At 38.6% G+C, this 13,081-nt stretch overlaps 1 protein-coding gene and 1 non-coding gene across 2 annotated transcripts; one reads left to right on the top strand and one right to left on the bottom strand.

Moving 5' to 3' along the window:
- The first annotated feature begins 1,632 nt into the window (after positions 1 to 1,632).
- Positions 1,633 to 4,280, top strand: LOC113716065 (uncharacterized). The gene is made up of 3 exons (XM_027240366.1): positions 1,633 to 3,063; positions 3,346 to 3,684; positions 4,266 to 4,280. The coding sequence occupies exons 1-3, from the start codon at positions 1,633 to 1,635 to the stop codon at positions 4,278 to 4,280; spliced, it is 1,785 nt and encodes a 594-aa protein (XP_027096167.1).
- Positions 2,146 to 2,252, bottom strand: LOC113717438 (small nucleolar RNA R71). The gene has a single exon (XR_003454369.1). It is a non-coding gene; the product is annotated as a small nucleolar RNA R71 (small nucleolar RNA).
- Positions 4,281 to 13,081: the final 8,801 nt, after the last annotated feature.

Consider the following 13,081-nt stretch of genomic DNA (forward strand, 5'->3'; position numbering starts at 1 on the left):
ATGTTTCTTGAAGAAATGATGGAATTAGTAACTGCTAACAAATATCGATTTCAACAGGAGACACAAATGATGATTAAAAGGATGGAGGATGGAATGCATTGGTGATAGAACCGTTATTTGGCACATTTTGCAGTGTTATTTTGTCCTAATTTTGGCTATTCACGGTGCTAAGAGTTGGAATTTCACTCATATTCGATACTGGTGTGAATTGTAGGTGGTCGGCATGAAAAATGATCTCACGGGGTGAATTTCCAGAAGACTTTTCATTTCAGAGCGTGGCCACGCCTTAGAAGGTGGACGAAACCGAAAGCCGGACCGTGGCCCATGTGGACCAGGCGCATGGGATCAAAACTCCAGAGGGAAATAGCTTTTGTTAGAGGAATTGGGTCAGACGTTGGAAACCTACTGCGGCGGCTATATAAAGAAGAAAAGCGAGATTCAAGAGGGACATCGACTTTTAGGCTTAGTTTGCTTTTTCTTTTTTTTCCTGGGGTCAGACGCCTGTGACTTGGCTTTTGGCTTTCTTCAGCCGCAACTTAGACTGGCTTAGGAGTTCACCTTTTCAATCTTTTGCTGTGGACGCCTTTGACGCTCGCTTTTGATTGGCGACAATTTTCCATCGTTTATATCCCGTCTCTTGACTTCGCTCCACTCCTTGGAATTAATTGTTTTGGATGTTTGCGTGGATGAAATCAATTAAATCGCGTGAGCTTGGCATGATGAGGAGCGGCTAATTTTCTCCTCTACCCAAAGATTGACGCGAAGGCGCGGTCCATAATATCTGTGAGATCTAACCGAATCTTCATTATTTCCTCCAATTAATTGCTATTCGTGCGTTTCCTGAATTAATTGTTCATGGGTATTTTATTAATTGAATATCAACGGCCGGGTATTTGATTTAATTTAATAGCCTACTGCCACGTTAATTAAATAGAATCCGTAATTGTTCATTTAGTTAACACCTCGTGGCAACCACCATAATTGGTTTTATGATGGGAAAATGCAAGATCTAATTTAAATAAACCCTCTTAGCGTGTTTATTGGTTAGGGTTGGGTTCTTCTAGTTTTAATGCAATTGGGTAATTAAATTCCTACGGTCGTACCTAGGGTTGTTATCTGGTTAGAAAAGCAGTCAATGGTCGTACCTTGACTGTCGAAAAAGTAAGGAAGAGCTGGTTGTCAGAGCTTATTGATGGCTATAACTAACCTAGTGAAAAATGGGTGAAATATCTTTGCATCGATGAGCATTTAATTGGACCGTGCCTGAGCAGTTGATCCTTTGGGTAGAACTTTTATTAATTGCTATTTTTAGTAAATTGTGCTTTGTGAGTTAGTTTTGAATTTTGTTTGTTTTATTTTTATTTTTATTTTCCTCCCATCAAAAACCCCCCATACTCTGAACTCTAGAAGAAACGAATTATCCCCAATCCCTGTGGATTCGACCCTACTCATCGCTATATACAAAAATCTGTATTTTTCTCGAGTAGGTATTTATTATTGCACAGGTTCGGCACCTGTCAATTTTTGGCGCCGTTGCCGGGGAGTTGGCGTTTGGATTATTTGTTTCTTTTCAAATTCAGTTCTTATTTTATTTTTATTTTATTTTATCTTTCTTGGTACTTTTGCTAGTTTATGCCCCGTTCTTCTCGCACAGGTGAATTGATATACGACGCGGAGGTTGAGAAGGCAGCGCGTAAGCGGAGGCAAGAGACCAAGAGACGAAAAGAAGGGCACTTATTTATTGCAAACGAGCCAGTAGAAGACGAAATAAGCATGGCCAACACCCAAACATTGAGGGAGTTGGCTGCCCCGGAGCTGACTCACCAGTCCTTATGCATCACATTCCCCGCCTTGGCTGAGAATACTGCTTTCGAACTGAAGTCGGGGTTGATTCAACTCTTACCTTATTTCCATGGTCTCTCTGGCGAAGAACCCCACAAGCACGTAAAGGAGTTCGAGGTGGTTTGCTCTAGTATGAAACCTCCTGGGGTCACTGAAGAGCAAATTAGACTGAGAGCCTTTCCGTTCTCTCTCAAGGATGCAGCTAAAGATTGGCTGTACTACCTACCAGCAGGTAGTATTACCACATGGGCACAGTTGAAAAAGAAATTTTTGGAAAAATTCTTCCCTACATCCCGGGCTGCGAGTTTGAGGAAGGAGATCTGCGGCATTAAACAATATCCCGATGAGTCCTTGTATGAATACTGGGAAAGGTTTAACAAGTTGTGCACTAGATGCCCGCAGCATCAAATTAGTGAGCAACTGTTAATCCAATACTTCTATGAAGGGCTCCAATCAACAGATAGGAGTATCATTGATGCTGCGAGTGGTGGGGCACTTGCAAACAAGACACCGAGGGAAGCGTGGGAGCTCATCGAAACCATGGCAGAGAACTCCCAGCAATTTGGCTTACGTGAGAGCAACCCTCCCCGTAGAGTCAACGAGGTGGAGACGTCATCCCTCCAGCAGCAGATATCGGAGCTAACATCCGTTGTTCGACAATTAGTGGTGGGAAATGTGCCCCAAGTAAAGGCCTGTGGAATCTGCACAAATATGGGCCACCATACTGACTTATGCCCTATATTGCAAGAGGAAGGGGCTGAGCAAGTGAACATGGCTGGAGGCGTGCCCGCGCCTCGGAGGCAATACGATCCATACTCCAACACGTACAATCCGGGTTGGAGAGATCACCCCAATTTCAGCTATGGAAATAGGCCACAAAATGCATTCTCCAATCGTCCACCAGGATTTCAGCAACCATGGCAACCGAAACCGCAACTCTCATCCTCCAACACAGGGAGTTCCTTGGAGGATATTGTCAAGAGCCTAGCCACGACTACCGCCCAGCTCCAGCAAGAGACCAGGTCATTGACCACAAATATGGCTCAACTCCAGCAAGAAACTAGAGCTTTAACCATGAGCACCAATCAGTTCCAGCAGGACACAAAATCAGGTATGAAGGATATGGAGGCTCGAATAAGCCATATGGCAATTGCTATCAACCGTTTGGAGTCCCACGTTTATGGGAAACTGCCATCGCAATCCGAGGTAAATCCCAGGAATGTAAGTGCTATGACGCTGAGGAATGGCAAGGAACTGGAAGGGTCCAAAGTGAAAAGTTCAAAAAGCAAAAGTGAAGAGGAGATAGAGAAGGAAATTGAAGAGGAAGGGCGTATTCGCAAGGAGTCTAAGGTAACATCTATTCCTTCGATCCCTATTAAATCTAATATAGCTCCTTTTCCTTGCAGGTTGGAAAAGACAAAGAGGGCAGAAAAGGAAAAAGAAATCCTGAATGTGTTCCGCAAAGTTCAAGTAAACATCCTCCTATTGGACGCGATTAAGCAGGTACCCAAATACGCAAATTTCTTGAAAGACTTGTGCGTTAACAAAAGAAAGCTAAGGGGTGATGAAAGAGTGATGGTAGGAGAGAATGTATCAGCTGTGCTTCAAAGGAAACTCCCACCCAAATGCGGAGATCCGGGTATGTTTGCTATCCCCTGTAAGATTGGTCATTCTGGTGTCAAAAATGCCATGATAGATTTAGGGGCTTCTATTAACGTGATGCCTAAGTCAATCTATGATTCCCTAAATTTAGGACCTTTAAAAGAAATGGGGATAATAATTCAATTAGCTGATCGCACATGTGCTTATCCGGATGGGATAGTTGAGGATGTTTTAGTGCAAGTAGATGGATTAATTTTTCCTGCTGATTTTTATGTGCTTTACATGGATGATAGAAGTGCCCCAAATCCATCACCCATTATATTAGGAAGACCATTTTTGAGTACTGCTCAAACTAAAATTGATGTTAGTAAGGGTACTCTCACGATGGAATTTGATGGAGAAATAGTCCACTTTAATATTTTTGATACAATAAAACATCCTGTTAACTCTCATTCTGTGTTTGCTATGTATACCACTAATCCCTCTGTGCAAGAATTTTCTAAATTTGCTTATAGGGGTAAATTCAATGTTGCTGCGAACAAGTCCTATAGGATGAAAGCAATTCATGAGGTAAAAATGGAGAGAAAATTTAGAAAAAAAGTTGCACTCAATGGCCATGTGGATCCTGGAGGAGGGCCACCAATTACAAGGAAAATTCAACTACATCCAGACTAAAGAGTGGTGCTATGTCTAGCCAAAGACATTAAAGAAAGGCGCTGCTTGGGAGGCAACCCAAGGCTTCTTTTGTTTTAGTTTTCTTATATTTTTTTAAGTTTTTGTTAAGTGTTAGTGTCATTTAATGGGTTGTTATTTTGTGACAGGAAATTGGCAGCTAGGCATGCCCACGCTAGGTCATCACACCTAAGGAATGGAGTTTTGGAATTGACGGTCAGACGACTATAACTTCTAAGGCGTGCCCACGCCTTCCAACCCTTCCGAAAAAGAAACTTCAGTCTTCTCCTTCCTGTTGGTGTTGCGTCCGCCGCCACCACACCACCTTGTGCACGCAGCCGTCTCACCTCCTCCGCCTTAGTGTCTCACTTTCTCTCCCCGGTAGTCAGGGAAGTTTCTTTTCTTTTCCCCATATACTTCATTTGTCTTTTCTACATTGAAGACAATGTAGATTTTAGGTGTGGGGGGAGTGAGTGGCTTCCATTAGTTCTTTTTCATTAGTTCTTTTTGCTTTGTTACTTTTAAAAAAAAAAAAAACACATGGGATGAATGATACAAAAAAAAAGAAAAAAAATGAAAAATGAAAAACATTGTAGTTAGTCGGCTTTTTGGTTATTTTTATGCTTGTTAGTGTTGGGGCATGTTGCTGTGATGAAAGTGAGTGGTTCTGTGGTTAAGTATGCTAGCTATGCATTTTGTTTCCCTTGGCAATGTCGTTGAATGTTGAATATGCAGGAATTGACCCATTCTTGTAACTTTTGGGGAGCTTTTGAGCCTTGCTTGAGCATATTATTCTTGTTTGCTCTATTTTGCTTGATTGAGTGGGTATCACGCATGGTATTGGCATTCTAGAACTTGCTAGTTTATACATGTCGAGACCACATTTTTGTTGAATTGGATGCATTTGAAATGATAAGGGCATTTAGGATTTAACCCTCTTCAGCTATTAAAAAAATCAAGCCCTCATCTTATCTCCCAATAGTGAACCAATTTGAGTTTTTGTCCTTCGTTTCTGGTTGATATCCGGGTTTGTTAACCCAAGACTTCTTTAAACTTTCTTGTTTACCCCTGTGTTGTCAAGGGATGTCTGAATTCCATCATTTGTGCAAAGCAAACAGAATTGGGGTTGCAAGTGCTGTTAGATTAGGAACTATATGATGCTATCCTTGTATAAAGGAGGGGAAATCGGAAAAAAAAAAAATAAAATCCCCCAGACCAGAGGACTTTGGCTTACAGGGCGTGCCCGCGCCTTATAGAATTTTTCCTTTAAAAAAAAAAAAAAAAAAACCTGAAAAGACCTCGTGACCAGAGGACTGAGGGCTACAAGGCGTGCCCACGCCTTGCGAGCAGTCCGAAAAAAAAAAAGAAAAAAAAGAGAAAAAAAAAAAAAAAAATTTTGGCGCACTTGTACAGTGTGTACAGCAAATGGAAACTGCCTTGTTAGTGAAACTCCTCCGATAAAGCACTATGATTTTTGGTGAGTTCGGACATTCTCTTGACACTTTACCCCCTATCTATACCTTCTTAACCTGCCTTTCACCTGGACCCCATTACAATCCCACCAAAGTCCCTTTGATTTGTGTATTTAGTTCACTTTCGAGTGGTGGAGATGTGATAAATGTGCAAGCTTATGGTAATGCCATTCCGTGATGTTGATTTGAGCGTTCCTAGTATTCATATATTTTCTTTGAATTACAACCTGTCTGGTGTGTTCTAATTTTGGCGATATTGTCAGGGACCTGAGATGCTTGTGTTAGTATAGACTATTCCATGACCTCTGCTCTCTTGGTTGTACTTTTGAGCTCCGAAATGCTTGAGGGCAAGCATTGTCTAGGTGTGGGGGGATTTGATAGAACCGTTATTTGGCACATTTTGCAGTGTTATTTTGTCCTAATTTTGGCTATTCACGGTGCTAAGAGTTGGAATTTCACTCATATTCGATACTGGTGTGAATTGTAGGTGGTCGGCATGAAAAATGATCTCACGGGGTGAATTTCCAGAAGACTTTTCATTTCAGAGCGTGGCCACGCCTTAGAAGGTGGACGAAACCGAAAGCCGGACCGTGGCCCATGTGGACCAGGCGCATGGGATCAAAACTCCAGAGGGAAATAGCTTTTGTTAGAGGAATTGGGTCAGACGTTGGAAACCTACTGCGGCGGCTATATAAAGAAGAAAAGCGAGATTCAAGAGGGACATCGACTTTTAGGCTTAGTTTGCTTTTTCTTTTTTTTCCTGGGGTCAGACGCCTGTGACTTGGCTTTTGGCTTTCTTCAGCCGCAACTTAGACTGGCTTAGGAGTTCACCTTTTCAATCTTTTGCTGTGGACGCCTTTGACGCTCGCTTTTGATTGGCGACAATTTTCCATCGTTTATATCCCGTCTCTTGACTTCGCTCCACTCCTTGGAATTAATTGTTTTGGATGTTTGCGTGGATGAAATCAATTAAATCGCGTGAGCTTGGCATGATGAGGAGCGGCTAATTTTCTCCTCTACCCAAAGATTGACGCGAAGGCGCGGTCCATAATATCTGTGAGATGTAACCGAATCTTCATTATTTCCTCCAATTAATTGCTATTCGTGCGTTTCCTGAATTAATTGTTCATGGGTATTTTATTAATTGAATATCAACGGCCGGGTATTTGATTTAATTTAATAGCCTACTGCCACGTTAATTAAATAGAATCCGTAATTGTTCATTTAGTTAACACCTCGTGGCAACCACCATAATTGGTTTTATGATGGGAAAATGCAAGATCTAATTTAAATAAACCCTCTTAGCGTGTTTATTGGTTAGGGTTGGGTTCTTCTAGTTTTAATGCAATTGGGTAATTAAATTCCTACGGTCGTACCTAGGGTTGTTATCTGGTTAGAAAAGCAGTCAATGGTCGTACCTTGACTGTCGAAAAAGTAAGGAAGAGCTGGTTGTCAGAGCTTATTGATGGCTATAACTAACCTAGTGAAAAATGGGTGAAATATCTTTGCATCGATGAGCATTTAATTGGACCGTGCCTGAGCAGTTGATCCTTTGGGTAGAACTTTTATTAATTGCTATTTTTAGTAAATTGTACTTTGTGAGTTAGTTTTGAATTTTGTTTGTTTTATTTTTATTTTTATTTTCCTCCCATCAAAAACCCCCCATACTCTGAACTCTAGAAGAAACGAATTATCCCCAGTCCCTGTGGATTCGACCCTACTCATCGCTATATACAAAAATCTGTATTTTTCTCGAGTAGGTATTTATTATTGCACAGGTTCGGCACCTGTCAATTGGCATCTATAATAAGCCAATTGATCTCTCCAATTTGTGAAGAATTGCCCTCACAGACCATAATCGATCTTAAGGAAGATGAGAGTACAATTATCTTGACAAGTGACATGAAACTGCAAGAGTCTCGAGAAGAAGGACCTAAAGATGTAGTTGAAAAGGGAGTTGAAGTGCAAAAAATGAGATCCCGACATCAAATCATTCAAGTGAATGAATCCAGTGAACAATCTCCAAATATGGTGACATCCCCTGTATTCCTTAACCAACATTCTCTTAACTCTTATTCTATAATTTCTGTTAGTGAAATTGATTTTGGTATATCGGAAGATTTTGAGTTTCATGACAAGAATAAATTAGGAGTTGCTATGGTTAAATATTTTGAACCAGTAAGTGGTCATGATGAAGAAGTTAGTGAAAAATTAAGATCATTACTTAATCATTACTTGTTTGTTTTGCGCCATCTACTAGTCCATGGAAAACTGTAGTTCGTGTATTCAAAGATTACTCTATTTACGAAGGTTACCAAGATTACATAAAAGATGAAGCATTGAAACGAGTTACAAAATTTTATCCTCCATGAACAAGCATAATAATGTCTAGCCAAAGACATTAAAAAAAGACGCTTATTGAGAGGCAACCCAATTCAATTTTTAGTTTCTTTTTATTATTAGTTTCATTATATTTATCTTGGATTTTTCATATTTGGCGTGTTTAATTTTCGTTTTTGATGTTTCAAAGGTCAGAAAACTTCCTCCCGATAGGACGTGCCCGCGCCTTGAGGGCACGTGGTAATGTGCTAATAATCTGCTCCACCATAAGAAGCATTTACACCAACATGCCGTACCCATGCCTACTTGCATGGAGAGCTCATGTTTCAACTTTGAAGGCCGATAAGGCAACATGACGCGCCTGTGCCTAGAGCGCACGTTGTAACTTGTAATTAGTCAACTTCATCATCAGAAGAGTTTCAACCAACAAGACGTGCCCACATCTTATTCCAACAAAGGGGAAGTTAAAAAAAAAGACAAAAAAGATTTTTTTTTCTCTTCTTCATTCATTCTTTCTTTCCTTTTCTTTTTCCTTTTCTCTTTCCTTTCTTTCTCTCTTTCTTTTTTCCTTTCTTCTTTCTTTCTACCTTTCTTTCCTTTCCATTTTCTTTGCCACAGCCGTCTGTCTTTCTTCACCATCGACTGTTGCGCCCCAAGGAAGGTTTCCATTGCTACTGGATCAATTTCATACCCCCTCCAATTTGCTTCACTGTTCGCAATCATAGCCCATAAAATTGTCGGCTGAATTGGTGTACCATTAAATGGGATTTCTTACCTATATGGGCAAGTCCATCAAATGGATGGTCGGTTGGCCAGCATCGAGTTTCACGTCTTTTGCCTCTTATCTATAACGTGCCACAGCCCCCCCTTGATAATCAGGGAAGTTTCGTTGCTCCCTTCCTCTGCTTTTATTTTATTTTATTTCTTACATAGGGGACAATGTAAGATTTAGGTGTGGAGGGGGGTAGTATTTGATAATATATTGAAAAAGTACAAGTGTAGATATTTTTGTTGGATTTTTTGTTCGACTTTATTGAATTTTATCCAAATTTTTCCATTTCTTGAATATTTTTGTGGTTATTCTTGATTAATAATGGCTAGATATTTCAAATTTTTCTATGATAAGGTTTTATGTATTAATGTATCAAGTATGACATAGATAAGTCTAAGCGTATCTCTATGGTAAATTTTTGAGATTTTTTTACTTTTACAATTTTTGATTAATTTTTCTAGATATTGTAAATATTTGTCTGCCATTTTTCATGTAAATTGATTCAACTATTGATCTTAATTCTCCATGTTCAGGAGATAAATCATGTTTGTGATCTTTAATTTTATTTTGTTGCTAATCTGTGAATCATATTTGGTTATACTCCGCTGGTTATCATTGCCTAGTAACTGGGGTTTTCACCAAAAGTGTCAACTTTCACGTCAAAAAATGGTGATAGCTATGAGCATGTAGTCATTACGCGATGACAGCTGAGTAACTGGGTTCCTTCATTTAATAGATATTGAAGTTCACGTCAAAAGATTTGAATGGCCAAGGACTAAGCTTTCTCTCCTAAAAAGAAAAAAAGAGAAAAAAATAAAAAATGTGCGAGTATGCAGTTGATTATGTTAGCCTGCCAATCCATGGGTTTAATGTTGAGATTTTACTTAATAGTCGAATCGTTTGCTGACAAATGTTGGTTGATTATTTTACATCCTTAGATTAGTTAGCCAAGAATTGGAAGAGTCTTTCAGTTTAGAAGTTAACCAGAGGGATATTTCTTGGGATTTAGCCACTAATGGTTGACATGTGTTTTAATTGTATCTTGACAATGAGTAATTTGATAAATAGCCATTGTTTGAATTTGTTTGCTTGATTTGTTATTTCTCATACTTGAGGACAAGCATGATCTAGGTTTGGTGGGGAATTGATAAGATGCAAAATTGCAGATGGGATCCTCTATCCATTATATCTGTCCATTTTTCCTCTCTAATGCAAAACTACGTAGTTCCACTTACTAATACTGCTGATGTGACACATAACATTGAATGCATATTTAGGGGATGTTTGGTAAATGAGTTTCAAATTTAATTTTAGCATGGACGGCCTACTTTATGAATCAATATGATTGCACGTAACTGCAACTCTGACAAATTCAAGAATCTCATCCTCAAATGCTTGTCTAATCTCATCTGAATCATGCAGCACGAAATTTCAAAGTAGAAGACTATGGGTACAATTAGGATATTATTGAATTTGAAACCCATTTACCAAACACCGCTTAAATATGCATTTGATGTTATGTGTCACATCAACAATATTAATAAGTGAAATTACATAGTTTTACATTGGACAAGAAAAATGGACAGATATAATGGACAGAGGATCCCGTTTGGCAAAATTGTTATTCAATTTATAATTATTTTCCCTTGATTTTAGCCAAATATTATTTTAATTACTAGATTTTACTTATATTTCATTAATTGTGCTAATTGTATGGAATTATGTGAGACGTGAATAAAAGGAGCAATTTTTCAGCATTCTAAGAGTTATTTTGATGGTGACACGTTCGGGGCTGGTTTCCAAGTCCAAGTCGAATTCAAGACAGTTTTTGAAGAAAGATTTTGAAGACTTTAGTTTTCATTATTAGTCCTAATATTGAATTAGAAAACTTGGAATATTATCTTTAGTAGTTTACTTTTTCTATTTTGGGGAATATATCTTATTATTAGTATTTGATATTAAGTAGGAAACAAGAGAAATTAGGAAAGCCGGATTCCCGTTTGATTAGGAGTTGGCTAGCAATAATTTCGGGAGGACTGTTTGAAGTATCAGACACAGCTGTCACTCGTTTCATTATTCTTCTTATCTTTCGTTAGTTTTAGGTAAAAGACCATATGCAACTGTTATCAATGGAGTTTTGTGGATTTCCCTCGATGATGCGTGGCTAAATCCTTTTCTAGCTGGGAAGTAACACGGATTTGGTTCATCTACATCTGTGAAATCTAATTGTTTTTATCAATTGCTATTATTCGTTAGTATTCGTATATCTTTTGGCTTAATTTCTTATGATTATTTTGTTATTTGAATATCAGGACCCGATATTTAATTCAACTTGATAATCTATTGTCAATTAGGATAGTTGAATCCGTAATTGTTTAATTGTCCCAAATAAGTGATGACTAACGTGATTGGGGCCACGTTAGGGAGATGTACGATATAATTTAAATAAATTTTGATAGTGTGTTTATTGATTAGAACATGACTTTTCTAGTTTTTAATGCAAGCAAGAAATTAAATTCTACGGGCGTACTATGTTTGTTTCTTAGTTAGAGAAGTAGTTAATAGGTGTACATTAAATATTGAGCTATTAAGAAAAAGTTGGTTGTTTATCGCGATGACAACTATAACCTGTTTATTAGTGAATAATTGAGATAATTCGTACATTGATGATCAGTTGTATGAATTACTCCCGAAGTTAATTCCTGGGTTAGAGCTTGTTAATCCTTGGTTTAATTTAATTTACTCTTGTTTAATTAGTTTTATTTTCATTAAGTGCTTTATTCTAATTTTAAATATCCCAAAACCCCCCTTAATTGACTCTGTTTGAAAAGAAACAAGTTTCCTCCCAATCTCTGCGGAGACAACCCTACTTGCTATTGTACTTGTTTACATCTTTTAGAGTAGCAATTTATTATTGCACAGGCGCGACACCTGTCACAAAGATATGATCTCATTAGCATTTGAGTCAAATTATTTCACCGGATATCACAATAACACAATGATTTTATACGAATATTTCATGAGAATATTTCTCACATAATTGCCATACAAGAAATTATATTCACTTCAAGTGAAGACTCAATTTTTTCAATTTTTGTCAATCCTAGTAGCCAATAATCTCACCAGAAATCATCAACATGGATGACCATTAGTTTACTATTAGGAACTACTATTTTCTTGCCCAATAATTCTTTGTTTCATGTATATGGTCCGTAGTCTATTTACCTACTAGGAACCATTCTCACAATTCTCCATGGGTTTTCCTTTTTCCAAGAATATCACATAAATAACTCAAGTGCATTCACATTATGTTTACACTTTTGAGTGTGTATCCATTTGAACAAACTCAAAGAAGACTCAAAGAAAGGATTAAAAAAATCGAAAACATGATACTCAATTTCATTTAATGTCATAAATAATTGTAACTTTAAAATTCATATTCACAAGTTGAAAAACAACATGGTATCACATGAAAATTCACTTTTTTTTTTGTGCACAATAAAAATTCATATCATTTGATTGTGTACCTTCAAGTAATGACTCTAATTCTTTGCATTCATTTTTAGCAAAGAAAATACCTCCACTATTTGTAGTACTTTAACTGTATGCAACTAAACACATAGTGCAAATCTCTTGTAGCGTACATTTATTTACTTCAATATAGATGGTACAAAAGTCCAATTATTATAACTATAAATTATATAGTTGGAGGTATAAGGATCTCACCAAAGTTAAAAGTAGAAAAAAAACGCTAATCGCTATTTTTTCGGACAAAACTGCATCTCTCTCGGCTGCCTTGCTAGGGTAGCCGCCCATGGCTGTTCTTCAGCCCCCGGAAGAGGGGGCTTCACCAACAAAGAAGAAATCTTTCTCCCAACTATTCACACAACCAGATACATCTCCAATTCAGATTCGGCAAAACACCACATACAAGGGTGAAGCGGCTGTGGTTTTCTCCAGGGAAGAGGCGGACAGATTGGCAGCACCATACCGCCTGGCTTTGGTGGGTAAGTTCTCCCATGGCAGACCACCATTGGAAGACATCAGAAAATTCTTCATGTCACTAAATCTCAGAGACCAGGTTTCTGTGGGACTACTGGACTACCGTCACGTCCTCCTCAAGTGTGCAGCAGAAGCAGACTTCAACCGCATCTGGACACGAGGGCTATGGCAGCTTGGAACACCTCTTTTTGTGGACTCAGCCACGGCATCAGGAACAAGGCCAAGTGTAGCTAGAGCTTGTGTAGAGGTTGATCTGCTGAAACCGATATGTTCACGGGTGTGGGTAGCTGTGGCAGGGGAACAAGGCTTCTGACAGAAGGTTGCGGTGGATGATCTGCCAAAATATTGTTCCACCTGCTGGCGGCTGGGGCATGCGGTG

The sequence above is a fragment of the Coffea arabica genome, chromosome 11c (assembly GCF_036785885.1).
Source record: "Coffea arabica cultivar ET-39 chromosome 11c, Coffea Arabica ET-39 HiFi, whole genome shotgun sequence".
NCBI lineage: Eukaryota > Viridiplantae > Streptophyta > Magnoliopsida > Gentianales > Rubiaceae > Coffea > Coffea arabica.

Coding starts and splice junctions, on each gene's coding strand:
- LOC113716065 (XM_027240366.1), top strand. CDS start 1,633: ATGCCCCGTTCTTCTCGCACAGGTGAATTGATATACGACGCGGAGGTT. Junction 3,064..3,345: donor CCGAGGTAAATCCCAGGAAT/GTAAGTGCTATG, acceptor GCGATTAAGCAG/GTACCCAAATACGCAAATTT.